General features: G+C 38.7%; 1 protein-coding gene across 1 annotated transcript in view; it reads left to right on the top strand.

The window, feature by feature from the left end:
• The window catches only part of CDH8 (cadherin 8), a 355,394-nt gene that overhangs the window by 193,637 nt on the left and 134,197 nt on the right, over window positions 1–27,560 (top strand). Inside the window, exons 7-9 of the mRNA XM_057314604.1 lie at window positions 775–962; window positions 4,122–4,375; window positions 24,459–24,595. Of these exons, the coding sequence (XP_057170587.1) occupies window positions 775–962; window positions 4,122–4,375; window positions 24,459–24,595 (579 nt within the window). The remainder of the gene's footprint in view (window positions 1–774; window positions 963–4,121; window positions 4,376–24,458; window positions 24,596–27,560) is intronic.

Here is a 27,560-nt window from a genome sequence, read left to right as displayed (position 1 = left end):
GGAGGGCAGGTGTGTACTGAAGTGGGAATGGCCAGGGGTTATGGTTGCTTCCCTCCACCAATGAAATGAGTGACACCAATATACCAACTGAAGCGATGTGAGTAAAAATGGGACTAATACCACTAATTAGACACATTTCACTGGCCCCATGGGAGAATACACGTGCGCTGTAATTGTATTTTGCCTAGAGACTTTCGGAGGTAGGATTTCTGGTCTTCAGAGCAATGAGGACTTTAGTGGGCTGTTTCATGTCTGAACGGCTCGCTGCAGGGCACAGCAGAAGTTTCGTAATTGGATTTTATCAAAAATGGTCTACAAGTCTGTAAATAGAAAGGTAACTTCAAAAGTGACTTTCGGTGTGTTACACATTGCACCTTTCTGTGCTGAAATTAGCTTAATATTTTATGTTGGGCAACAATGAACATCCCTACGGGCAGCCACTGTGATTATACAGCAAATGGGAAAGAACTTTCACGTAGACTCACTCATATCCTGATACAACTCTGCTCCAAATCTATGCTTGGTAACATAGGGTTGAATAAGTTTCATATCTCAGAAGAGTCGTGAAGAGAGGGGACTTCTTCTGGGATCTCTTTGTCTCTGACTCCTGTAAAGGATTGTCCATTTTGCAGCATATTTTCATCTCCCATCACTGTGTTCTTAATGTCTCATCGGTGTACTCAGAACGAAGAAAGTACCGGATAAATATTTGCTAAACGGGTTAGTAAATGAATGGAATTTGTGCAGTGCTCCGTGTTTCTTTCCTTTTCTAAGGTCTGTATCACTTCTCGGTACCAGAAGATGTGGTTCTTGGCACTGCCATAGGGAGGGTGAAGGCCAACGATCAGGATATTGGTGAAAATGCGCAGTCCTCCTATGACATCATCGACGGAGATGGAACAGCACTCTTTGAAATCACTTCCGATGCCCAGGCCCAGGACGGCATTATAAGACTAAGAAAGGTAAGCTAAGGAACGGTTTGTTCATCTTCCGGATACCTCTTTGAAACTTGAGTTTTGAAGTTTACAGGAGTCGGGTGGACTTCCTGACATAATCGTTAGCTTCTTTAGCTGTGAAAAAGTGGAGTCCTTTTTGCATCTCATACCCTTGGCCCCGCTTTCTATTTCAGCTAAAGCCGTGCCAACCAGTTACCATGGTGTGGGTCGCTTTGCATCTCACCCATCATTTCTTTCTCATCTGTGCCCCAGTGTTCTTCCCTAAGCTGAAGGAATTTGCTCAGTTAACTCCAGTCACAAAGAGAAGTCAGCGCTCAGAAGGTAAACCTCAAGCAATGAAAGACATAGATTGATAGGCAGTTGTTATTCTTTGAAGACATTATTCTGAGGCATATTTTCTATGGTTCTTAAGAGGATTCCCAGTAGGAAGAAGATTCAGTTGCCCACAGAGGTGGCAAGTTCAATGGCTTTTAATCCTTCTCTGTATAACTGTCCCCATTTCTGCACTCCTATTTCCTGCAGTATCTCCACAAAATACATTGAAGATTCCTACGTTTTCATTGCAGGCCCTGCTTTCAGGGAAACTCAAAAGACAGACAAAGCAGTCCGCCTCAGTTGTTAGGGCCAGGTCTGGCACTGGAAGGGCAGGGCCAACCCTGCTACCATTGGATACTCGAAACCATGCATCGAAAGTCCAAGCGTTATGGTAAATGAAGCTCGTCTTTGCCTTGCTCCTGGGTGTGGGGCTACCATTGGAGAAAGAAGTACCTCCATGAATAGTACAGATAATGTACGATGATTTGCATCTACTTTTGCCAGCAGCCATTTCTTTTGTGATAGATGTGAAAAATTCTGTACAGTATTTTCCATATTTATCTATCATCATGACATTTACATTCATAAAAAATGTGTAGAATGCATTTCATTATTTTGTGGGCATTGGCATTTGCAAGGAAAATACCCTTTTATCTTCATCCTGAGTATTTTTTTTCAGTATTATTCTTCACATCTTTTTCGTGAAATAGTACAAATTAATTTCAATTAAATGTATTGGTTCATGAATAAGAAGATAGATGGCAGAGCATACTGTTGGGAGCCAACAGTTCTTCTGTCTGTTTTGCTCAGCATTACATCGCTGTGATTCCAAGCTGACTGTCTAATTCTCGTGGTCGTGTTCCATAGGAATCTGCTTCCAAATGCTCATGCTCTTAGAATCCCCCACTGGAGAGATGGTGACAGTGGAACCTGGAGGTTTCTGGATATACCTTTGTATACAAAATCAATTGCTTAAATTAATTTTGAGGGGGAAAATGGCTGCATTTATTTTAACTGTGCAGAGCAACACTAGCTTTCTACCTGGCTTGAGTGTAGGTTAAGAGTTGCAAAGTATTGAAAAACTCATGTTTAAAATAGAGTACAGTATAATTATACTTGAGTCAATTATTGAATAACCCAGAGCCACATTTTCCTTGGCTAATGATTCCTAATGTCATTTTTATTGTTATTATTAACTGCCATCCTTTGCTACCATAAGGTGCTTTTATAAGCTGAAGCAATTAGCCGTGTGTTGTAGTTTTATTCACTGTTATTCATAAACACGGAACGATATACTACACATTTTGACGCTAAGAAACCTGTGTATTTTACTGTAGAGAACAATGTGTAGGGAGTCATATTTCTACAATTCATGGGTCTTCTTTTTTTGTCTGATAAAATCCTAAGGACACCAGGATGTGTCCGGATACATTGTCATTATGTGGAGCTGAGAAATAAACAGAACGTAATCTGCTATACTTAACAGTGTTTGTGAGGAATTTGAAATTGCAAAATTGTTACAGTAGGGGTGATTGGCAAATGATGAAAATGCTGATGTTGAATCCTCTATTCATAGGTAAGTGTGCGTAGTAATTTCAGAATAGACAGGGAAGTGAGTATCTGCCTTGTTTACTAGAAAATATTTCCCCAAAAAGCCAAGTCCCATTAGAACTGAATTCAAGTAGAAAAACCAGCCTCAAGTTTTGAAATAAGAATACACATTTAAGCTTGTACAGGGGTTCTGAAAGAGTTCACTCATGCCAGGTTGCTTTGCAATTTATTTTGTAAAAATCTGCATTGCAGATTTGAAGTTCTGTTTCTTATGAAGAATTGCAGCACACACCTGAATTGTCTCTCTGAACCTTGACAGACGTGTGTTCTTGAAAGCTGAAGTATTATGAGTTGCCAAGAATTGCACCGTAAGGATTCTGATACAGATGGGCTTCGGAGTATTTAGGGGAACTATTTTCTTCTCCCTACCTAGGTCATTAGCTGAAGTCTTAGGGGCTTTTAAGGAATGAGGTATTAATATGTCAGAAATATTGTCAGTAATGGTGCAGTGAGGTAATTTCAAATTGCTTTTAAGTGGTTGGTGGAGGCACAGCCCGACCTAGTTATCTATATATACTGCTTTCACCCTTCCTCCTTCTAAATATAAACACAGATAAATATGCACCTGCATACATACTTCCTTATATGCCCACCTGCTTCGTAGCCCAGAACTTAGAAAAGAGACCTTCTAAGAATACCCTAAAAAATAATAAACCTCATTTTAGCCACATGATCAGTAGAGCAGCAGTGCTTTTGGAAGTGAAATAAGAAAACACCCTTTGTTGGGATTAGTGCTAAATTATGCTTTATAATGTCTCCTTGGACTAAACAATGATTATTTCCAGTTCTTTACATTTCACACACTGTTGCAGAAATGATAAAATATTCTTCCCAGATAGAGATTGTGTTCGATGCCTCCTTATCTCCTACCAGCAGAGGCCTGATTAACTGACTCATTGGTATGCAGGTCATGCCACCACTAGTAAAATTTTATTATGACTCTGAAGTGAAATTTTGATGGCACAATTCATGACTGTGAATATTTTGTGAATTCCAAGTGAAATGAGCAAAACAAAACAAAACAATAGGAGATTAGATTCACTGAGCTTGTATAATAAACAGATACCAATAAATGCCTGTAGAATTTACAGGTTGAATCTGAGGGAATGGAGAGTGATCCCATTAAGGCTCACAAATGGGCTTAAATGCGCATAACTCTCATCCATCAGCATTATACTCATTTGTTCTTGCTGCTGTGGTCATTAGCGAGAAACATTCATCTTTGTCATTTCTTAACAGCCTCTGGACTTTGAGACCAAAAAATCCTATACGCTGAAGGTAGAGGCAGCCAATGTCCATATTGACCCACGTTTCAGCGGCAGGGGGCCCTTTAAAGACACGGCAACAGTCAAAATCGTTGTGGAGGACGCTGACGAGCCTCCTGTCTTCTCTTCGCCGACTTACCTCCTGGAAGTTCATGAAAACGCCGCCCTCAACTCTGTGATTGGGCAAGTGACTGCTCGTGACCCCGATATCACCTCCAGTCCTATAAGGTATTTCTTTTTTAAAAGGCGTCCAGGCCACATTCAATGACAAGCACACCAGTACAAAATGCAGTTATGCGTACATTCTGTGTGGTTCCCTTTGGTAGTCTGCTCACGTGACTGAGGAATTTTGGTCAACACAGTGTGTAGGCACGCGTGTGCACGTGTGCACGTGTAGACACGCATGTTCATACACGCCCACTAAAAGCTACGTACGATACCCAGAGCCAGGAATATTAAGGTGAATAAAGCTGTTGCAGCTTTCAGAGAACTCACTGAAAATGCAAAATTGCGTACGTTCTGCAGTGCATCTGAGTGGATCTTTTATATTTTCTTTGCTTGATTGTGTATTTGTTTTTGTTTTTGTTTTCCTGGCATTGGGCAAGTATCACCGGTTTGTCTTCTTTCTTTTTTGACAGTTAAGTGAATTATATATGAGGATTTTAGGGGCATGAGACTACTGTTTCAGTGCATTAAGAGACCCCTGTTTTATTTCTGTGTTTGGTGTTTGGCTTTGAAATTATTTTCTTATCATGTCATGGACATTTCTGATAGGTCAGCATATCTGGATTGGTGTCTTTTAGACAAAATCTTTCTCTGCCATTAAAAAAAAAAACCACACAAAAAAACCCTTTTGTTTATACTTTCTTTGCTCAGAATTTTTCCCCAAGATGAAATAATCCCTTATTAAGGTTTTTCTGCCTTTTTTAGAAATGAGGCTCAATTCTGTTTTTTTTTCTTTTGAACTGTGTACATCTTTTCTCTTTTGCCAGTCATCCAAATGAGAGTACAGGTACTCAAGCTAAATAGCTTTCTTCCAAAAGATCACTGAAAATCTATAACTTGTACACTGGCCTCCAAGGGTGAAGTGTTGGCTAATGATGTGTTTGAGTGCGGATTTCAAATATTGTCTTAGAAATGTTTGTCAGTGGGTGTGATACGCAACTAATGAATCATCGAACTTTACATCGGAAACCAGGGATGTACTGTATGGTGACTAACATAATATAATTAAAAAAAAACATTAAAAAAAAAAAAGAAATGTTTGTCAGGAGAGAGAGGGGGGGGGGAGGGATCTGGAGGAATATAATTTTAAAGAATTGTGCATTTAATCTGTGAATTAGATGTCAGTTCATCCCAACTTATTGAATGGATATACTTCTACCTACTTTAATCAAAGGAAACTCTGGACCAGTGAGCTTTCTGGAAGTATTATTTATTCACTTCTTTTTTATGTACTAAATTCCCATTACTCGTAAGGGTACTGAAGCTGTGAGACTGGAATTGAAACCCACAGAATAATCAGTGTCCCAAATAGTTTTAGTTTGGGCAAGAAATAATTCTTTTCAGATCCAGAAAAGCTGGTTTTAATACAAGCCACTTCAAAACTCAGGATAATGTAGCATATATTCCAAAAGGATTAAAAAAAAAAAAAAAAGTTTTCCTTCAAAGAGCCCAACCTCTAAGGAGATAAAATCCCACCTGGGGCTTTGAAAAATGGTCAGTTGTCCATTCTCAATTCTAAAGAAGTTCAACAAGCCATAGCCACACAGAATGCCCATATTTGCCTAAGAGAACCGTGTCTCTCAAAGGGCCAAATGTTGAAATAAGGGCAATAAGTATCTAGAAAACTCTATGTTCCGACTACATGTTGAAGTTATGAAATGGCTCTATATTGAAATCCTGATATATAAATATGGGCAATGATGTCTGTTGAATAATGAATCTGTCCTGTTTTATGTTGCTGTGTTTTCTCTGAAAGAACACAGACAGGAGCGATTGCCACTTTCCTTGCATCTCCAAGCATGAGACAGAATGAAGGAAGTGAGTAAGTTGGGTTCAACTGAGTGACAGGGCCAGTTTTAACACTTGATTTGACAAGAGCTTTACTCTTTTCAGCAGGGAACACACAGAGGGCTCAGGAGTATGTCAAGTCAGAGGCCTTTAGGGAAAGGGGGGTTCAGATATCGGGGCAAGGTCATATAAACTCCAAACATGGAACCCACAGTGGCAGTGGGGGTACAGACTTCCAGTGCAGAGACGTGGTCTTGATCAGCTACAATGAGGTCTGAGGAACTAGTCATGCCCTAGTACGGCAACCTCAACTTGGCAGAACTGGTTAAAAATCCAGGTTTATGGTTGCTCACATATTTTTGCACATTTTTCTATCTATCCATTTACTGATGCAAACGTGGAGATTTACTGTTTCTAGTACCCAGGGAATCCAGTGATGATCGTCATTATAGTTAATTGTTGTTGTTATTACTGTTGTTATTTTTATTATTACTAGTCCTTTGAAATTATTTTTTTTATTTACTTTTTAGAGAGGGAGGTGGGGAGGGGCAGAGGGAGAGAGAGAATCCCAAGTACGCTCCATGCTCAGCTTGGAGACTCCTGACACAGGCTCGATCTCAAGAGCCTGAGATCGTGAGCTGAGCTGAAATCAAGGGCGGACGCTCAACCGACAGAGCCACCCAGGCGCTCCAAATTCTTGTCACTGCTTTGGAAGGCAGGTGTAGAGGAAGCTTGAAACTGCTTAGCAACAACTACCCAGCTTAGGAGTGTTTTGTTTTCAGGCAAGCTAAAGGGGATTTGAGGCTGTGTTACCGGGAGAGATGGACAGATAAGATACCGTCTGATGACACGGATGTATCTGTGTCTCTGATAGATTTCAAGCAAGCCCTTGTTCCTTGGCATCTGTGGTCCCATGCAAAGAAGGGCTGAATACTGTTTCAAAGCATTTTATAACAGGACTCTGATGCGTGCGATTCAGAAGGCCAGTCCCACACAGGTCTGAGTGCGGGTGTTGGCTACATGGGATGAGAATGGAAGAATCATCAACTGCGTGTTCCAGCACCTGTTCTGCTTTTCCGCAGAACCCTGTCCCCCCCACAACCCCACTTCATTGGGTTATGGAGAGCAGCTTGCCTCTCGCTTTGCGCAATTGGTTAATTTGAGTAGAAAATTAAATTTCCTGACTAGCCAGAGCAATGCATGGTTCCTTATGAGTCTAGCAGACAGATTTAGAGCCATTTAACCTTTTAAAACAGAACTAGAGGACACAGATACTCAGGGAATTACTCAGTAACAAATAGCTATGCATTATTGTCTCCTTAGAACTCTCGTATGTTATACGCTGACGAGAGTGTACCCATCTCTTAGGGGGATGTTTACTTTGCCATCCAGCAAGAAATAGGCATTTACTGTGGCATTTGCTCTGTTAAAATATGCGGTCATTTATTGGTTGGCCAACTTCCCATAAGACTCAACTTCTTTTTAGAGCACATCGTCAAGCTGGAAATAGCATGTATTTTAAAATTCTTACACTTAAACCTATATCTTATACCTCTACCTATACCTCTATCTGTATCTTTATCTTTGTCTCTATATTCTCTTGCAGGGGAAAATAGACAATGACATAGAAGGTCTCACCTTCTCCCTTCCAGGAACATTAATTAAACATTTGCTACTTTTTTTCAATGCTACATGTCTCTCAGTAATAGCGAATAATGTTGGGTAAATTATTTAAAAGCTGTTATGTTTTGAACTTAAACAGACTTAAGTTCAAATTCTATCATTGCCACTTCCTCCACTAGCCAGTCTCTGGAATTCTCTGAGACTCTTTCTCTTCATCTGTATTTTGCAATAATAGCGTGTCCCTCACAGGGTTACTGAAATAATTAAGTTATTGAATTAAAAATGTAGTAGTTATTAGCATTGCCAGTTAATAAAGCCACCATCGATGTATGCCGTGAATGCAAATGAAAAATCCAGTGGTTATTTTAACAGAGATTCTTCTCCTGAAGGTTGCTGACTGTGCAGCATTATCTGTTTTTCCTATAACAGTTACTGGCTAAATACTTGTATGTTTCCATTAGCCGCAGTTAGTGTAATTTGCCCCTGCTACTGCTGTGAATGTTGTTACTGGTGAGTGCTCCGTGTGTGGTAAGGATGTGCTAAATGCACTCATTTCGTTCCCTAACATGACTATATGGTAACATATACACTCATTACCTCAACTTAACAGATGAGGAAACTATGGATAAAAAGCCTAAGTTGCTGAGTATCACACAAATAATCAGGAGTGGGATTGTGATGCATACCTAGGTTTTTCTGACAACACAATGCCTATCCTCTGTCCCTCTGCCACACTTTCTTTCACTGTGATCTCAGTGACTTCAGCTGTGCCTCTGCTTGTTGGAACAGCTTATATTAGCAGGACCAATTTTAATTGAAATCATAAACTACTCACTGTCTAAATAGCCTTGTTCCATTCGGGATGCATACCAACAAGGAAGGAAAATATCCCAGGTCTGTGGAATTAACCAGAGCATGGATGGAATGCTCCCCGCTTCCAAGTCCAACCCCTTTGTATAGGTTTGGTTATTATTGGCTGTAAACCCAATTGTGATTAAGGACGTAAAAGAAGAAACAATCTTCTAACAATAGCATAAATCAGACATTGTGCTAAGTTCCTATTATGTATCATTTCACTTATTTTTCATAGAAGATGCTGTGAAGCAGTCACTGTGATTTTAGTTTTATGAAGAAGGAAGCTGAGACTCTAAAAAGATGAGTTCCCTGTTAGGGGGCGCAGGGCCAGGATTTCAACCTAGATTTCTCCTGACCGTTGACTACCATGTGTGTGCGTGCTTTGCTATGTTCTGGCATTTTGCATGAGGAGTGGGATGATAACTCATGTTTACTGAGCCCATCCTTTGTGACAGACACTTTGAAATGCTCTTCTTTGCAGTTAACTGTTTCTATGTAAGGTAAAAATTCTTAGCACAGAGTAAGTATTAAAATGTAGTTCAGTGCCTTCATGTTAACCTGCTGTGGTTCATTTTTTTTTCCTTTTAAGAAATTTATTTCAGGTGTGTATGTGGGGTTACCATGGTGTTGAGATGACACGTGACGGTTGTTTTTAGGTAGTTGCTTCCTGTTTTTTTCAGAGCATTCGCCTTGAGTAAGACTACATGAGCTGCTTAAAATAAGAGTGGGCATGATGGCCATCCAGCAGCCAGAGTAGCCTGACACACGAGCATGGTAGCCACAGTGCTCTGTTGTCCTAATTCCGCTCCTGAATGTAAGTGCCCACTCAACAGAAGAGATTGCATTTTGTTCTTCCTATTTGAACACGGGCATTTTTATAATTCACTGCAGTTATCTGGCTTGTTGTTAATGAGCTCTTTTCCTGAAAACACTCTTCTTACCATTCTGATGTCCAGTGATGCAAAAGTGGGAATATTTCACACTGTAAAGAACCTGGCATTAATTTAGAGGGTAGGCTGTGTATTGATTGACTCTCTCCTCGTTCTTGTAGTAACTCCCATATTTGGTAAGGACCTAGTTTTGTCTGTTTTAATTTAATGTACTTTATTATTCACATGAGTTTTTTTGGTGATAAGAACACTTTACATGAGCTCTACCCTTTAACAGATTTTTAGGTGCACAATAGAATATTGTTAACTCTATCGTATGGCACCTTTCTAGAACTCGTCCATTTGAACTGAAACTTTAATACCCAGTGATGAGCGACTCTCCATTTTCCCCTTCCCCCAGCCCCCGGCAAGCACCATTCTGTACTTTTATGAATTCGACTCTTTTAGATTATGTGGTCCTTATCCTTCTGTGGCTTATTTCACTTAGCGTGGTGTTCTCCAGAGTCACCTCTGTTGTGGCACAGTATAGATATTCCTTCTGTTTAAGGCTGAATAGTATTCCATTCTATCTGTATACCACATTTTCTTTCTTCATTCATCTGTTGAAGGTCATTTAGGTTGTTGCCCCATCTTGGCTATGAAAGAGTGCTGCAATGACCATTAGAGCGCTAATCTCCCTTCAAGAACCTGGTTTCGATTGTTTTGGATAAATACCCAGAAATGAGATTGCTGGATCGTATGGTAATTCTATTTTAAATTATTTTTTAGGAACTCCCATACTGTTTTCCATAGGGGGTGCACTTCTTTGCATTCTCACCAACAGCGTGCAAAGATCTGGTGTGAGGACTGAATCCTTTTAAAATAATTAAAACTTGGTCATTTAGTTTCTGCATCCTCTTAGCCAGGTAGAAGTCCGATTGTCTCCCAGTTCAGAAGTACCAACTCTTCAAATCACTGTTCCAAAAAGCTCGCTGTACTTGCTAATTCAACAAGCAGTAGTTAATGCATCAGTTAAGTCATACGTTCATTTGGGCAGATAGCTATTCATTCACGCACACACACGTGTGTGTTATAGGATTTATTTACTTTGTTGTACAACTAGTATCAGTGTAACTCAGGTTTTTCTAGGGAATTTCTGTAAAGACAAAGCCTCTGCTCTCATGGACCTTATTCTACAGTAGGGAGGCTGGCTGAATAGCCATGGAAAACCCAAGTTCTTCACATTTATCTCATTAGATACATGCTATCTAAAAATTATAAATAAAGATAGATTATGGAACTTTAGGGTCACATGGAGGAAGAAGTTTCCTAGTTTCATAATGAATTTGAATAGAAGCAACCATAGGTATCCAATGAGGCAGAAGTGGAAATATCTCACACTATAGAGAACCTAACATTAATTTGGATAGGGGACTGTGTGTATAAAAATTTTTTTTCTCTCATCCTCTCTTCCTCTATTTCTCTAAAGAAATGCTTTGGATAGAAAAGTGCTCCTTTTTCTCCTTAGAGGAATAATAAATAATATGTGATGCAGGGTGACGCAGGGACCTTAGAATCCTAGGACTAGCAGAACCAGATAATATTATTTATTAAAGCAGTTAGAGCAACCAGTGGAGCAATTAGAGGCAAAAAGCTGAAAACTTGTAGATGGAATTTTTGATACTAAAAGTGCATGCGAGAAAATGTTAAAATGGTTTCTTTAGGCATAATAACAAAAGCTAGAATGAAATTAAGCAGTGAGAAAGAAACAGTTGGAGTTCAGTGAAATATAATAACAGATTCATAACTAAGGGGTTTATTTCATTATAAGTGGCTCTAAATAGCATCTTCGCTAGCAGTTGGCTCAAAATTGCATCTTCCTATAAATTTTCCATATAGAGGCTGCAAACCAATGTTTAGCAAAACATTTTTTATAACATAACAGTGCATTTATGCCTGTTAAATTTGAAAAATAGATATACATTGCCTTTCTCCAACAGCAGCATCTCCCTAAGTGTGTTCGAAGGGACACTATTGGGATTAAAGACATTGCGGCCAGATCAGTTTGAACTCGAGTTTCTTTGCACTAGGACTTCATAGGTATGGTAATTTGCTAAAGTACATTGCACTTTTTAAGAAAGAGAAAATGTAAGCAGCACATTCTGTCTTTGAACTGTGTGTAGTTTTGCAGAGTATCAGGAGCATGTGGGGAGCACACTCACGCTCCTGTGCTGGTCTGCGGTCCAGATTCTAATGCACTGAGCATGGCAAGTAGCACGATACTCATCCCTCTATGTGTAACAGGATATGCATCTTTTTTGTTATGAGTCTCCCTCTCCCCTCCCCCCCTTTTTTTCTTTCTGTAGGACTTACTTTAGGGAGACTCATGACTTTCGTGAATACTTTGACTCTATTACCTTAGGCCACGGGTCATTAAACTATGTATAGCCGTGTGCCAAATCTGGCCTACGACATTTTTTTAAATGAAGTTTTATTGGAACACAACCATCCTAATTCTTTTTTGCCCAACAACTGCAGAGTCGAGTAGCTGTGACAGAGAGTGTATGGCCTACAGAACCTAAAATATTTACTTGACAAAAATGTTTGCCAACCCCTACCCCAGAGTGGTAGGGGTTTGGATTTTCATCGGCCATTTGAATAGTTGCCTCCCATATCATTCCAGGATCTTATGCTGTCTCAGAAACTCCCTAAAGATAAAAATAAATAAATAAACATTTTTTAAACCTGTAGCAGTCAAAGAAATTATTTGTATGAAACTCCAGCTATATGTGATGGGAATTGCATCTCCCAAGCTTTCCTGAGAACCCTTGGGACATTGGTCCTCATGGGACCCGTGGCAGTATGTACTCATGTTGAGTCTGCCAGAAAATCCTAGTTTCATTTACTGTAGCTTTGGGGCCCGTCCCCATAACTACACTACAGGCTGTGAAAGGGCATCCTGAAAAATGCTGTGAGGCTTACCTGCTTGGAGTGAGGAATTTACTTGTTTCTTGCAAGAGTTTATCATAAAACCCCATTTTTTCTCCATTCTCCAGACCTCAGTAATGACTACAATACAGGGTTTTTAGAATTCAGGCTGGTGACTGCCTTAGGCAAACCCTGGTCTCTGCATTTCGGGGTCTTGGTAAATTCTCCGAATAGCAGTGTTTCTAGCAGTATTTCTTTTTTTTTAAAGATTTATTTATTTATTTATTTGACAGAGATAGAGACAGCCAGCGAGAGAGGGAACACAAGCAGGGGGAGTGGGAGAGGAAGAAGCAGGCTCATAGCGGAGGAGCCTAATGTGGGGTTCGATCCCAAAACGCTGGGATCACGCCCTGAGCCGAAGGCAGACGCTTAACCGCTGTGCCACCCAGGCGCCCCTCTAGCAGTATTTCTGTATCTAAAAATATAAGACGGCATGAAGTAGAAATTCACTTGGAAGATACTCTCTGTAGTTATGTTCAACAAACTCTAACATGTGTCCTCCCATGTGAGTGTCGATATTCAACAGGTGATACTGGAAATAATCTGTGGGTCTTTATCCGTGTCTAGTTAGTGTTTTAGTATAGTGCCCTTCACATGCATCTCACTTACACTTCATTACAGTAACTCTATGAATTACACACATTCTATTTGCATTTAACAAACTGTTACAGGTTGTTTTCCCTGGGAGTAGAGTCTGAAGTCCAGGATGTTTGTTAGGGATCAGCACCTGTGATTGGAAGGAGACAAAAAGCAGGATGAGCAGGGGGAGAAATCGAACAGCAGCACAGTCCCCGCACAACCTTGGCTCAGCCCCGTGGGTCTCTCTGGAACAAGTGTTAATCATCAGAGGAGTCCTGCCTCATGCCAAAAGGGCCTTTATCCCTCTGCTTGCTTAATCTTCAGATAAACTCTGGAACGTAGGCTCTCCGATTCTAAGGCGTGGGTAGCTGAAGTCTGTCTGCAGACCTCTCCCCACACAACGCAGACAGCCTTCCTCGAAGGAAGATCTGCACAGCCTATCTTCATGTCTATCATGGGTAAGAGCTCTGAGCCTCTTGATTAGTGAAGTACTTTGACTAAATTCACCCTGCTCGCCATGTAGCCCCCAAAGCCATGTTACCACCACAGGACAGTGTCTTCCTTTAGGCAAAGAGGTCTCTGAGCTACATTTTGAGATGCGGACACTGACGAGGCAGATTGGTTAGCTGAAGTGCTCTCAGTGTGGGATGGCCGTAGTTATCCAGAACCATGAAGCTGCGTGTCTTGATAAAATATGTTATAAAAGTATTTTAAAACAAGGGGTCTAGAGTGGTAAAAATAGCATAAGAATCTAGAGACAAGAAAACAAAATTGGAAAATGCTGATCTTGGGTTTAAAAGTTTCTGTTTTTTTTGTTTTTGTTTTCTGATTGGTGAAGTCTTTGTCTCTTCTAGGGAACAAAGTTTGATAGTAATGCTTATATTCCGAGAGAAACAAGGATGCTTGTGTGAGCTGAGCAGTGTTATCTAACACTGTTATACTCCTAAGGCAAAATAAATCCTCTATTTTGCATCCCAACAAAGGGAGATTGACATCCTTATCTGATGTTCAAATATTTATGGGAGTCATTTCAACCAAGCCTTTATTTCTCCTTATATTTCTATATTTCTCTGATTTGACACAAGGTATTATACAACCTTGCTTTTGATAAAGGACAATCAGATTTGACTTAGTGTTATAGAGGAAAACATACTATTGCATATTTTAGAAGAGAAGATGCTAAAAATGGAGAAATGCCATTTCCATCTATCTATCAAAAGTTTATTAGCTTTATTCTGTGTGTCTGGAGCTAGTTTGCTGGGGAGTGAAACAGTTCAAGTTAAAGGGCCTTCCAAATGCACCTCACGATTCAAATCAAGTTTTGGAATGGTCTGGTGAGGTGTGTAGCTTCATAGTAAATGAGAATAAGATTTTTTTTATAAAAGTCCTTAAGAAGTTCCAAAGTTATGGAAAATATATTTAATAGTGCAGAAGACAGCAAAAGACCTCAATGTCCTTCCAAAGCCGAGGGTTTGAAATTGGAGATAACAGGTATGGAAAGGGAGCAGGACCCAGAAGGTCATGAAGTGTGGGAGATCTTCTCACTGGAGAAAGAGGAAGCCTGTCTGGATCACCTTTATTAATCATCAAGTCCATGATATTAGATTTTGCGCTTTATACAAGACTAAGTTAGACCATGTAGGCAGGCATTGTGTTTAGGGATGAGTATTTTTGGTGGAAAATACTTTTGTCCCCCTAGAGAGAATTACATCTGCTTGAACACTAGAAGGGTGCGCTTATATTAGTACTATTGTATATCAGATAGGTAGACAAGCTATTTCAGTATAAATGTATTTCCAGCCCTTAAGAGTTAAAGGCCACATCTTGTGCACCTGCTAATTCCCAACATTTACCGTAAGTCCTTAGCATGTACTAATGAGCCTAAACTTACTAAATGTCCAATGAAATTTTCAATGCATATATAACTTTATGACATTAAAAAAATACCTGCTTTGATATAGTTATGCACTACTCTTAGTATTCCTTGGGTGTGCATGTTTTCCATAAACACTATTTTTTTTTTACAGTTAATGATATTGACTAAAATTGGACAAATATATAATCAAAAATCAATATCCTCATAGCTGTCTAATATTCAGTCTCACATACTATGGTCAGGATATGATATTTAGTATCTCACTAACTTAATGCCTGGGGAAAAATGTGTATTATCTGCATTTTGCAACCACGAATGTTAAGAGTCAGGACAATTTATATGGGCTACTCAAGTCATTTATATGGAGGATTAAATAAGAAATTAATATATGGGGTTTAGCAGAGAAGCTAAAAATTAGGAAGGCCACGATAAATAGATTAAATATATTACTAAATCTTAATCCCGGGGATGGTCATATGGTCCGACTGCTACATAATGAAGTGCTTTTTTTTGTTTTTAATTTCACACTATCTCTATGTTATTGTTAATGTAGCTTCATCAACTTTGAAAATCCTTTCATATAAAGTCAATATTGGCATGAATGGTAGCCCCCAAAAGATATTTAAGAGACTTAAAGGATGTTTTTCACTCTTAGATTTCCCCTAAGAGGAAGAGGCTGTGGGCCTTTCATAAGGGTAGTTCTTCAGTATTCCTCCATCTCCTTTACTTCCCACATCCAAATCATCACCATGTCTTGTTTATTTTACTTTCTAAACTCCGACACCATCATCTCTAATGTGATCACTCACAAAAGTCCCATTTGGCTGGCTCCAACCCCTTGATATCCACACAGCTGCCAAACTAATCTCTAACTCAGTTTAGAGCTGTGCTGTCCATTAGATTAGACACTAGTCACATGTGGCTCTTTGAATTAGAATACAGTTAAATTAAACAAAATACAAATTTCAAGTGCTCCGTTACACCAGCTAGATTCCAAGGGCTAAACAACTACATGTGGCAGGTGGTTACCATATGCAAATATGCATCACAGAATGATCTATGAAATTCACCTGTGGTTTAGATCATATCACTTTCCTGCTATATTTCTTCTAATGGCTCCCCATTTCCTACAGGTGAAAAAAAAAAAAAGTTCCTCCACACAGTTCCCAAGGTCCTTCATGATGTATTCTCTGATGTCCTTTCCCTGTTGAATCTTGAACTTCAACCACACCATCCTTTGTTAAGGTCTCCAAGCACTGTGAACATATTCCTAACTCAGACTTTTCATATTTGTTGCTGCTTTTGATATGAATAATTTGTAATATTTTATATATCTCAGCCCTTTTGTTTTTTTCTTCATGAGTATATCACTGTAAGCTTTGAAAAGACATATTTACTTTCATTGTCTTTCTTGATCTATAGACTCAGTGACATGAGCCCAAGGCCATACCTGTCTTGGCACCTAACACAATGCCTTGTACATAAGAAATACTCAATAAGGATTCAAATCTTGGGGCGCCTGGGTGGCACAGCGGTTAAGCGTCTGCCTTTGGCTCAGGGCGTGATCCCGGCGTTATGGGATTGAGCCCCACATCAGGCTCCTCCGCTGGGAGCCTGCTTCTTCCTCTCCCACTCCCCCTGCTTGTGTTCCCTCTCTCGCTGGCTGTCTCTATCTCTGTCGAATAAATAAATAAAATCTTTCAAAAAAAAAAAAAAAGAAAGAAAGAAATAATAAGGAGTGAATGAAGGAAGAAAGTTAAGAGCCAAGATGGAAGGGAAGGATGGGAAGGAAATGATAGAATGCTCATCTGTCTGACCTGAGCTCCCCTCACACTATTCTAGTCCTTTAATTTTAATGGTTTCCTAAATAAACTTAAACTCTCAAAATTTTCTCATGCATTTTTTTCTGCTGAGGATGCTGTGCCTACTTATTCTACCTAAAAAAGTCCTGCTCATTCTTCCTGTTCCCAAACAGATGCTACATCCTCTTGGTGTCATCTCTGACCACCCCTCACCCTTTCCCAGGCACGTTTGGACTCACTCACTGCAATGTGAGCATTACTTCACTACAGAGCTTGCCCACTTTTCATTGTAAGCAATGAGGTCACAGTAGTGTGTCCAAGAAGAGAGTCTTTATTCAAACGTTTAGCATCTTACTTGCCTAAAAGAAGCAACCACATAAACCTTATTGAAATTTAAAAAAAATAATAAAAATTGTACGTTTAATCCCTTCACATTGTGTAAAACTGCATTCTATTTTCCCCCCATATTTTTGCTATCATATAATATTTAAAATTTTCAGTTATGAATGATTATTTTGATGACTCAGAGAAAATTAGAATTTCTCCAAAGAAATTATGTAAATATTGAAGAATTAATCATGAATCAAATTTTATTTGGGATTTACACTAAAGAGTTCTTTTGTTCTCATTGTTCTTTTGGTTCTTTGGCTGCAGAAAGTTACACACGAGACTGTGGCTTTAGGGCTCTACTTTTCCAAGATAAAAATGGAACACACTACAAAACAAAGCACACATTCAGAAAATAGAACCTTATATGAACTGACAGATTTGGAATCTGAGAGTTTTCTTTTTGGCCCTAACTAAAGTAAAAGGTACATGAGAATGATTGTGTTGGGTGAGTCTGCTTCACTCTCTAGGTGAAAACAGCAAGTCAAGATATAACAACATTATGTCTCTCTCCATATGAACACCAAACACTAGGATCTTTGAACTATTTGGGTGTTGTTTAAAAATGCCTCGATACTTGGCATAGTATCTGCTAGAAATAATGATACTCAGTGTAAAACCACTTTTAAAAACTATGAGGAAACTTAGAACACATTATCAAATTTGGGATTCACCTTAACCTTTGAAAGAAGGCAATCGTATTGTTCTCATTTTTAGGTGAAGAAACTGAGGGTTGGCTATAGAAATTGCCTTAGCAGAGAGGTTGGGAATGGAAGGGCCATTCCCTGGAAAAATCATCAGGCGTTTCACCAATATTATAGTGGAAAGAATATACTCTATGATAACTTTTCCTTGGGCAACCTGTTATCAGTTTATCTGTATCTAATGGTTATGGTAATCGGTGTAGCTGTTTGTGTCCACTCCACAGTATATCCTGTATGGTTTTCTCATGTTGCATCGAAACCACTGGCAGTGAAAATGGAAGACTCCCTGACTTCGGGACGTTAGTTCTAAAAATCCTTAAAATGTTCTTGACATTATTACAGACCAAGAAGCAGTAATTGAACAGCAGATGGAGGGTCTCCGTACATATTTTGGGGGGTGGGATTGGGAAGAGGAGGCAGGAGATGCTTTAAATGAGCATGTATTAACTTGAATATGGACAACAAAATACACACACACACACACACTGGGATTTTTGTGTCATATGTTGGTATGAAAGAGAAGTAGTTGAGCTGTGTTAATTGAGGAAACATATTACTCAGGTAAAAATGGTTATTTAATATCAGTGGGAGCCACAATGCAGAATAGGGTCCTATTTCCCAACACAGGGATATCCATGGTCCACTTTGATCTATTCTCAGCCACTGCACCAATGGTGTCTTCTTACATTTACTTCTGAACTCTGCAAGCTACTCTTAATTGGGTACACTGGTGACATCAGTTTGTGTTCATGGTCAGAATACTGTAGAATGAGCTTCCAAGAAAGGCACTATGCATCTAGGTAGGAATTTTCTTGCACCTGTAGCCTTAATTTCACAAAGATGATGAAGTTTTTACCACTTACTTCTACGACATACTACTGTAGTTTAGTGCAACAGCGGTATTGAAGCAAACCGGGGAATTTGTTGGAATAAAACAAGGAAGTTTAAGTAGGGCTTCTAAAACATATTCATTGTACTAGACGGAGAATGTCTATTTCCAAAACTTCCGTCATTAGGATTGATGTTAACATGACCCAAGGAGCCCATTTTCTCACATGCCACTTCCCGCTGTGTTAATAAGAAGTTCCTTCTTACTCTGGCAGGAAGATGACTCTCCAAAGTGTATTCTGTTCTTCTCAAAACGAGATTTTTTGTCTAACACAGTTAAAGTAATTCTGCAAAGGAACAGCAAATCCAAAACATGCAAATTTTTTTCCAGAAATTAGAATGGAGACTTCAGTACCAGAGGTGCGGATCCTGTGACTTTCAAGACATAAATTAGAAAGCATTGAATTTTTCAGTAGATATAATATGAACCAAAGTAGTTCTTTCTCAGTTTTTTATTCTTTTCCTATCCTCATTATTCTTTTTCCTTGTATTTCTTTAGCACCATATTTCACACTTAGTAAAATCCATGCTTGATAAATATTTGTACGTCCTTCCTACAATCAGTTATTGAGTAACTGCCATGCAAAATCCAACCAGTGTGATACTGTGATACACGAATCAAAAATGTGTCCTTGTCCTAAAAGAGTGAAAGTCCGACAGATGTTTTACTAGAGAAAATGGAAGGGACATCCTTAAGGAGAGGAATGACTCAGACCACGTGCAGAAGGCTCCCTGTGGATGAGCTGTCGGCTGTGAAACAAAGGACACCCCTTCATTTCATCAGCTCAGAGTCTGTGCTCGTGAAGGTACACAGAGTAGCAGATATTTTGAAAGAGGCGAAGACTGGTATCAACAAACCTTACAAATGGTTCTGGAATAGCTCTCTAGTGTCACGTGTGAAATCCTGCCTTTCTAAGGTTACTAAAGGAGTGAATGAGAGTCCTTATTTGTATATTTCCATTTCTAGAAATTTGTGTCTGCAGTGAACTCTGGACTTGAAGGCATCTCTTACAGGTTGAAGAATTGGCTCACCATTTATTTTATTACTCATTTATTTATTTTCCTAATGTGAGTCATGTATCAACTCACTGCAAAGAACTCACTTACTGCAAAGAACAAGAAGAAGATATCTTCTCCAATTTAGAGAGGAGATGATGAGATTATGAATAGTTACATAATTTCAATGAGATTCCACCCGTGAGAAGGTTCTCTGGCTTCTCTGATTGTGTTTCTTCCACTTTACATGCTGCTACTCAGACAGACACAGGGAGTCCCAGGAAACAGAGTGGCTTATGGATCTAATATCCAGGTATCCAGCCAAAACCATGATATTCTGCGAATTTACATAGTACACTGGATCCTAAAATTTCAGTTGTTGTTCCAGGTTTGCTTTCTTAACCCATTCTAGTTTGTTTTGAAATTATTTTCTGTTAATTGACTTAATAAGGAAAGAGCCTATATTAGTCTCTTACTGAAGTGTTTGCCCTTTATTGCTGCTGCCGTTACTATATCACACAGTGGAATGAGCGACTGAGAGGAGAGGGGAGAATTTGAGGTAATGCGGGGGATGGTGGAAGCTCAGAGGACCGGAGGAAAGTAAGCTGACTCTTTGCAGCTAGAGACGGCGTGGTGTGGCTCTGGAATGTGTGCTTGTGGTGGGGAGGTGGGGTGGAGCAAGCATCTTCTGAGAACATTCTTGAACATGGTGTGCTTACCGTTTTTTTTTTTTTTAATGTAATCTTTAGCTATGTAACAAATTTTAAAATTGTTAAAAGTGTAATTAATTTTATGGTTAAAAAAAAGATTATATGTTATTCAGTATTAATACACAATTGAATGTGTCCAGGAAATCTTTGAACCTGCAATGGTGAGTTCATGAGACAGAGAAAAGTTGGTGGGAAAATAAACACCTAAACTAATGGTGCCAGAGATGCAGCTATCACGCCCCCACGTGCTCTCCCTTCTCAGCTGTATTTTTCATCCTTAAGCGGGCCTCTTCTCTGTTTTTGCTTCTACTGATGTGAGAACACACATGTACTGGTTGAGGGACAGGGGAACCAAGGAGTGAAAGGGGACCGAGAAGGGGATAGGGAGTCATCCGGAGAAACGTAGTATCATGTCCAGATAAGTAATGATAACATTACAGACTTTTAAATATAGACTTATTGAGCACGTATTATGTGTCAGGCCCTGTAATAAGTGCTGTATGCATTAGCTCATTAAAGCCTCACAAAACCTATTATAATTTCCACTTTACAGATTAAGTAACAACGACACAGCTAGACTAATGGCATGACTAAATCACACCTCTGTAAGCGATGAGGTCAAGACATGAACTCACACAGTCACACTAGCACCCATATTCTTTATGATGAGATTATGAATGCCTGTGGAGCCAACGGCATTGGACTCTCCTGGTAGCCTAAGAATAAATAGCCAAAAACCCAGGCCATGCCCTTAAGCAACAGAGCAGAAAAGAGTTTGCTAGGAAATAAAGGTGGATTAAAAACTTATCAGGAGGTCTTGGGACACAGTTGGTTGGGTGGCTCAGTTGGCTAAGTGTCTGCCTTTGGCTCAGGCCCTGGGATCAAGCCCCGCATCGGGCTCCTTGCTCAGTGGAGACTCTGCCTCTCCCTCTCCTTCTGTCCCCCTACCCCTCGCTCATGTTCTCTCTCTCTCTCAAATAAATAAATAAACAAATAAAATCTTTATTTTAAAAAAAAGCTTATCAGGAGGTCTATAAAGAAGATGAGAGATGGAGGCTTCTTGTTCTCTAGCTTTCTGGAGAGGTCTAATTCCTTATCATCTTATTTAATAAATCATATTTCCTTAGATCTGTTTCACTATATGAAATTATATACAAATTACAATATAATACATACATAATATATATTATGTTAAGACTTTATACATATATATATATATAATAGGCATCTATAAGATGTTCAAGTCAGTTGTATTCTAAACTAAGAAAAATAATCACAATTTTGAGTTCAGAAACTTGAGTATACAGGTGGCATTCAGTGATGTCACTATCACACAAATGATGTGAGAACACTTGATCCCGATACTTAATGGTCTGCACATACATGTGTTGACAAAAGCAGGCCACATTTACCATCTCATTCAGTCCTCACAACAGTCTTATTATCCAATACTAATATCATCCCTTTTATTTTTTATTTTATTTTATTTTTTTTTAAAGATTTTATTTATTTATTTGACAAAGATAGAGACAGCCAGCGAGAGAGTGAACACAAGCAAGGGGAGTGGGAGAGGAAGAAGCAGGCTCATAGCAGAGGAGCCTGATGTGGGGCTCGATCCCATAATGCCGGGATCACGCCCTGAGCCGAAGGCAGACGCTTAACCACTGTGCCACCCAGGCGCCCTGCCCCCTTTTTTTTTTTTTTAAAGATTTTATTTATTATTTGAGAGAGTGAGTGAGAGAGCGCACAAGCAGGAGGAGGGGCAGAGGGAGAAGCAGACTCCCCGCGGAGCAAGGAGCCTGATGCCGAACTCCATCCCAGGGCCCTGAGATCATGACCTGAGCCCAAGTCAGATGTGTAACCAACAGAGCCACCCAGGCGCCCTGTCATCCCTATTTTATATGTGAATGAGGTCAGCCCTTCCTGTATCTAGCTGGTGTACACATAGACTTCAGAGGGAATCAAACATGAATGTTCATTCTGGTTCTGGTATGTACTAATTAGGTTACTTAAAATGTCCTCTAAGGGTTTCATTTTTCTTTTCTTCATTCCATAAGAAAGCAAAGAGAAGAGGACAGAAGAAGAAAGAGGCATCTAGCACTGTGCTTCGTCCACATTTGGTGTTGAATGCATGCTTGTTGATGATGTTGAGTCAGGATTTCTGGGATGTTTAGCAAATCTTTGGAAGCCTTTATCATAAAGTCTGCTAGGCAATAAAATGTCTGAAATGTCTACACAGGCAGCAAGGGGCTTCTTGAAATAGTTGAGGTGGACTTTAAACTGAATTTCAACAAAGTCATTTTCCCCCCTTCAAGCTCTTCCCGTTGCGTAATCTCGTAATATTTTGACATTCTTACCTGCAATCTTACCAAAGGGCTGTATTTATAGCCTATTTTATAAATTCTTATGACTCACTCCGTAAAGTCTGTCATGAACTGGAACTTTAAAAAATGAGAAAAATATCTCCGCCTCTGTTAGAATTATGAGATTTAAATGACGCCCAAGTGTTTTTCTAGTTTTCTGCTATTTATAAACTGGTAAGAAAGGGGCTTTCTCCACCGCCTTCCAAGTAGAAAAGTTTATTGAAGTTTTGTGTCATCTGATATGGTGATTATGGGGAGTGTGATATTGATAAACATATCTCTAGCATTTTTAAAAACATATCTTAGAGACTGATTTATGCTTTTAGTCTGCAACCGTATTTGGCCAGTGAAAAAATTGAGGTTCAGTGAATCTATTAATTATCCCCAAAATAACAATACATAAATAATAGAGATAGAATGACTGTCTTCTGATTGTATGCTCATTGGTGGAGAGCAGAGCGAGATCCTGTGTCTCCTCCTTTTTTTTTATAAAGCCATTAATCCCATCATGAGTGTCCACCCTCATGGCCTTATCTTACCCTAATTACCCCCCAAAGGCCTTATTTCCAAATACTATCATATTGGGAGTTAGGATTTTAACCTATGAATTTTGTGGCTACACAAATATTCAGCCTATAGCACCCTTCCTTCATTCTGTAAGAAACCAAAGAGAGGAGGACAGAAAAAGGAAGAGGCATCTAGCATTGTGCTTGGCCCATGATAAATGGTCCCTGTTTCCATTCTATCCTGTTTTAGTATATTTCAGTACTTATTAATGGGCCAGTTTTTCTAATTAGGCCTTGGGTTCCTTAAGACACTTACCCTATTGGATTCAGCATTCCATAACCAAAACACAGTTCTTGGTGTATAAAGAGAATAACAATAAATGTGAAAAAATAATTACTGTATTATTTTGATGCCTAGTGTTCCTGACGTGCACTTGGTTGTAGATACAAGATACCTTAATGGTGTCTTATCTGAAAGAGTTTTTGCAAAAGAGGAACAGCTAACCTGTGCATTTAAAAGTGTTAATTTCATAGACTCTAGTGTAAAGCTGCTAAAATATCCATTCCAACTTTCAAAAATTATTACTAGAGAATCAGCAGCCATCTTACTTTATGGACAGAAACTAATAGGAATCCTAAATATGTACTTCACCTAACATGAAAGCAAAACAAACCGGATGACATAGACAACACATACATGTTGTCTAGTCAAATATGTGTTTAACATAAACACACATTTCCTTTGAACTGCCATAAATAACATGCTGCCTAGCACCATCCTGCTTTGGGTTTGAGTTTATTGTTTTATGTGATATTTTGTGGCAACTGTTAATTATCATAAGCTGTCCAATAAATGTGATGGATTGTCCAATTAACTCTTCATCAGCATCCGTTTTTAAAGATGCTACCTATTGAAACTGATGGCAGTTTATGACCTCCATGTTGCATATGTAGCTAATTACTCCTTGGACAATAATTATTAAGTTTCTTGTGCCTCATTCAGTCATTTTATTTTACAAATTATGATGCCACTGAGTTTCCCAATCCATTTGACTTCACAACTATGACTCTCCAAGGATTACTAAAGGTCTGCTGTGGAATATATGGATCATATAAACATTGAAGTAGATTACAGATGTATCTGTTTTGTAGGTTTTCCATCGACCGGCACACTGACCTGGAGAGACAATTCAACATTAATGCAGATGATGGAAAGATAACGCTGGCAACACCACTTGACAGAGAATTAAGTGTATGGCACAACATAACAATCATTGCTACTGAAATTAGTAAGTGCCTGGGTTTAATTTCTTCCTTGTGTGACTGGGTTTAATTTATGCCTAGTGATCACGTGGTTAATGTGATCCCTGTTTCCATCAGATATTTTGGCATTGGAACTTATTTTATTGGCCCCAAGGAGTCTTTGAATTAGTTATCTCAATAAGAAATAACTTGCCCAGTGGTAAATTACCAAACGTTGCAATATATGTGGGAAGGAAACGTTCTTATATCCAAATACTCTTATATCATATATCCATTATTCAGCCATTAAAAATGATGTTTTGCATATTAAAATATGGGGGAAGATTTAGTATGAAAGGGTAGGTAAAAAAGAACTCAAGAACTATACACTACAATTTAAATGGACCAAAAATAAATCTTACATACAATATAAGAATTACTGTTCACATATTTAGACCATATCCATCATTTTCACATATGCAGACAGAAAATACAAAAGGAAACTTCACACTATCAATACATATTATTTTGGAGAGATGAAATTACAGATGATTTTTTGTTTCGTTTTTAGAGTTTAATATAGCTTACACAGTAACCGTAGACTAAAACTGTAACTTCAATATAATTGTTTTCACAAATTACGTGTGAAAATGTAAGCTCTTTAATTTACTTTTTAGAGGATATTGCAGGATTGTTAAAATAACATATGTTAGCCTTTCAATCAATTTTCAGTGAGCACAGTTTATTTCATTGCAAGTAATAGGACTACTATTGAGTCTCTAAGCCAGTAGCTATACGGTGGAATTTAGTGCTACACCATCTTTGAGAATTTGCACTCTGCCTCACCAATTTTTTATTATACAAAAACATGCCAAAGGAACATAATATTCATTTTATTTCCAAACAAAATACATTTTCTATATTATTTGATGTTCTTCTTTCCATCAAGGACCTGATAAGGCCTTTACAGTTGACACATATTCAAGGGAGACAATAAATTCTTAAAGGAGTTGGGAATCCGAATAAGGAAATAAAAATCAACATTAAGAAAAAGTCATGGGCATACGGGCAATATAAAGTGGATAGATGACAATGATAGGATGTGGGACCTAAAATCTGCTCTATATTCTCTCTAAAATCTGCTCTATGTTTTCACAGCTAATGTGAAAACAGGGCAAACGTCTCTGAGACACACGATTAATTTGTTTGTACAAACAAGAGTAATCCATGCCTTTAGGAAGGGCACAGCTTTTCCTTGTTCTGAGATATGGGGGACATGTCCTCCATGGAGCCTTATTAAAAAACAAAACAAACAAAAACACTGTGCAAAAAAGTGAAGATTTAAGAGTGAAGAATATCTGGTATTTTAGAGCAACCTTGAATGTAAGCAGAGGACATGCGGTCAAGTTGACCAATTGGACGGTTCTGGAGAGAGGATGATCTCTGGAAACTCTGGTGTTTTTCTGGTTTAGAAGTAGTATTCTCTTCCCCCATGCTGGTCACAATTTCCCCTTGTTAACAGTAAGGGATAGAGCAGCCAAACTATACCACTTGGTAACTGGTTTATTAGAAAGGTTAACCCCATCTAGAGAGGTACAGACATGAAATTTTTATAATTTACAATGTTGAAGCCCCATTATTGCTTTAAGCCTCTGAGAAAAACTGTACATTTAGATTGCTTTAGGGCTTTATAAAAGTGTTCTGAAGGATCACAGTTTTCTTTAAAGTATGTAGGCAGTAATTACTTTCTGAAGAACCTCCTCCTATTGAATACAGCCTAGTTGAGTTAGCCTTAATCCATGACACTTTTTTTTATGAGATCGATGCCTTTACTTAATATTCATCAAGGAGGTCCTAATTATAAGGATCTATGGTACTCCATTCTAAGGAATAAAAATAAATGAATATGCAGAGCAGGTGGTTAAGAAACATTTCAGGGACAATACAGAAACAAAAGGCTCATTTGCAAGGAATCACAGACAAGTAAGAAGACACACACAAAAGCAGATGCTCCAAGGTAATGAGCTGTTAACTCTGGGGTGACAGGGTACCAGCCCAAGTCTGCAAAGACATTCCTTTGCTCATTCACTCAATAATTAGTTATTGAGTCTATACTACGTGCCAAACACTCTTCCAGTGACTGGGGATATAGCAGTGAGCAAAAGAGACAAAATCCCGGTTCCTCTTGGAGTTTTCCTTCTTGTGGCTCCCGGAAGCACCTGCATATGAAAGGGTAAGTTGAAGTCTGCTGAGATATCCATAGAAAGACAGAGGGGTAAGGAAGACGATGATGGGAATTTACAGGCACTTCCGTGTTGATGGTGTGGAAAAGGGCAACGACTTTTGTACTCCTTCAATCAACAAAGGATTATATTTAAAAATGGATCATGATACACATGAAAAAAACAACCCTTTATGTGTACCCATAAAATAATGAGATAAGATCATTTTTAGAGTGGTGGAGATTATTATTATTAATAAACACAGTGTAATCAAATTACAAAAATATATCAAAATGTAGACCAGATAACATTTTCTTCATGACTTGAGATAAATCACTCAAATATGTCCCAGATTGAGTTTTACAGTTGGTTCCATGTGGGCAACAAATCAGAATGGCTCTGCCCACAAAAATACCATCAGCTTATAGAGTTTAAAATATATAACCCAAACTTAGATAACTCTGTTGAAACAATGAGAGTTATTGCTCCCTTTTAATTAACTAATTAATTTTTACCCAGAGATTGAAAACTAAACAAACTACAAAGGCATATTTTGACCCATAAGGAAGTTTCATTCAGGAGGTGAAACAGCTCAAAGAAATGTGGAATTGTAAAGTTGGGTATCAGTCTGCTTTTCTTGGAATGTTTGCCTGTAACCTTCTTAGCACAAGCAAGCAAGAAAGTATATAAAAGAACTTTAATTTTTAGCCATAAAATATAAGCTGAGGTGGGCATAAATTTAGGAACTTTAAAAGTACAATAAAGCTGGTTTTTTTCTAAATCATAAAAG

This window comes from Ursus arctos, unplaced genomic scaffold (assembly GCF_023065955.2).
Source record: "Ursus arctos isolate Adak ecotype North America unplaced genomic scaffold, UrsArc2.0 scaffold_19, whole genome shotgun sequence".
In the NCBI taxonomy this organism is placed as follows: Eukaryota; Metazoa; Chordata; class Mammalia; order Carnivora; family Ursidae; genus Ursus; species Ursus arctos.
The sequence above is the reverse complement of the archived record's forward strand: the minus strand, read 5'-3'. Positions and strand labels throughout refer to the sequence as shown.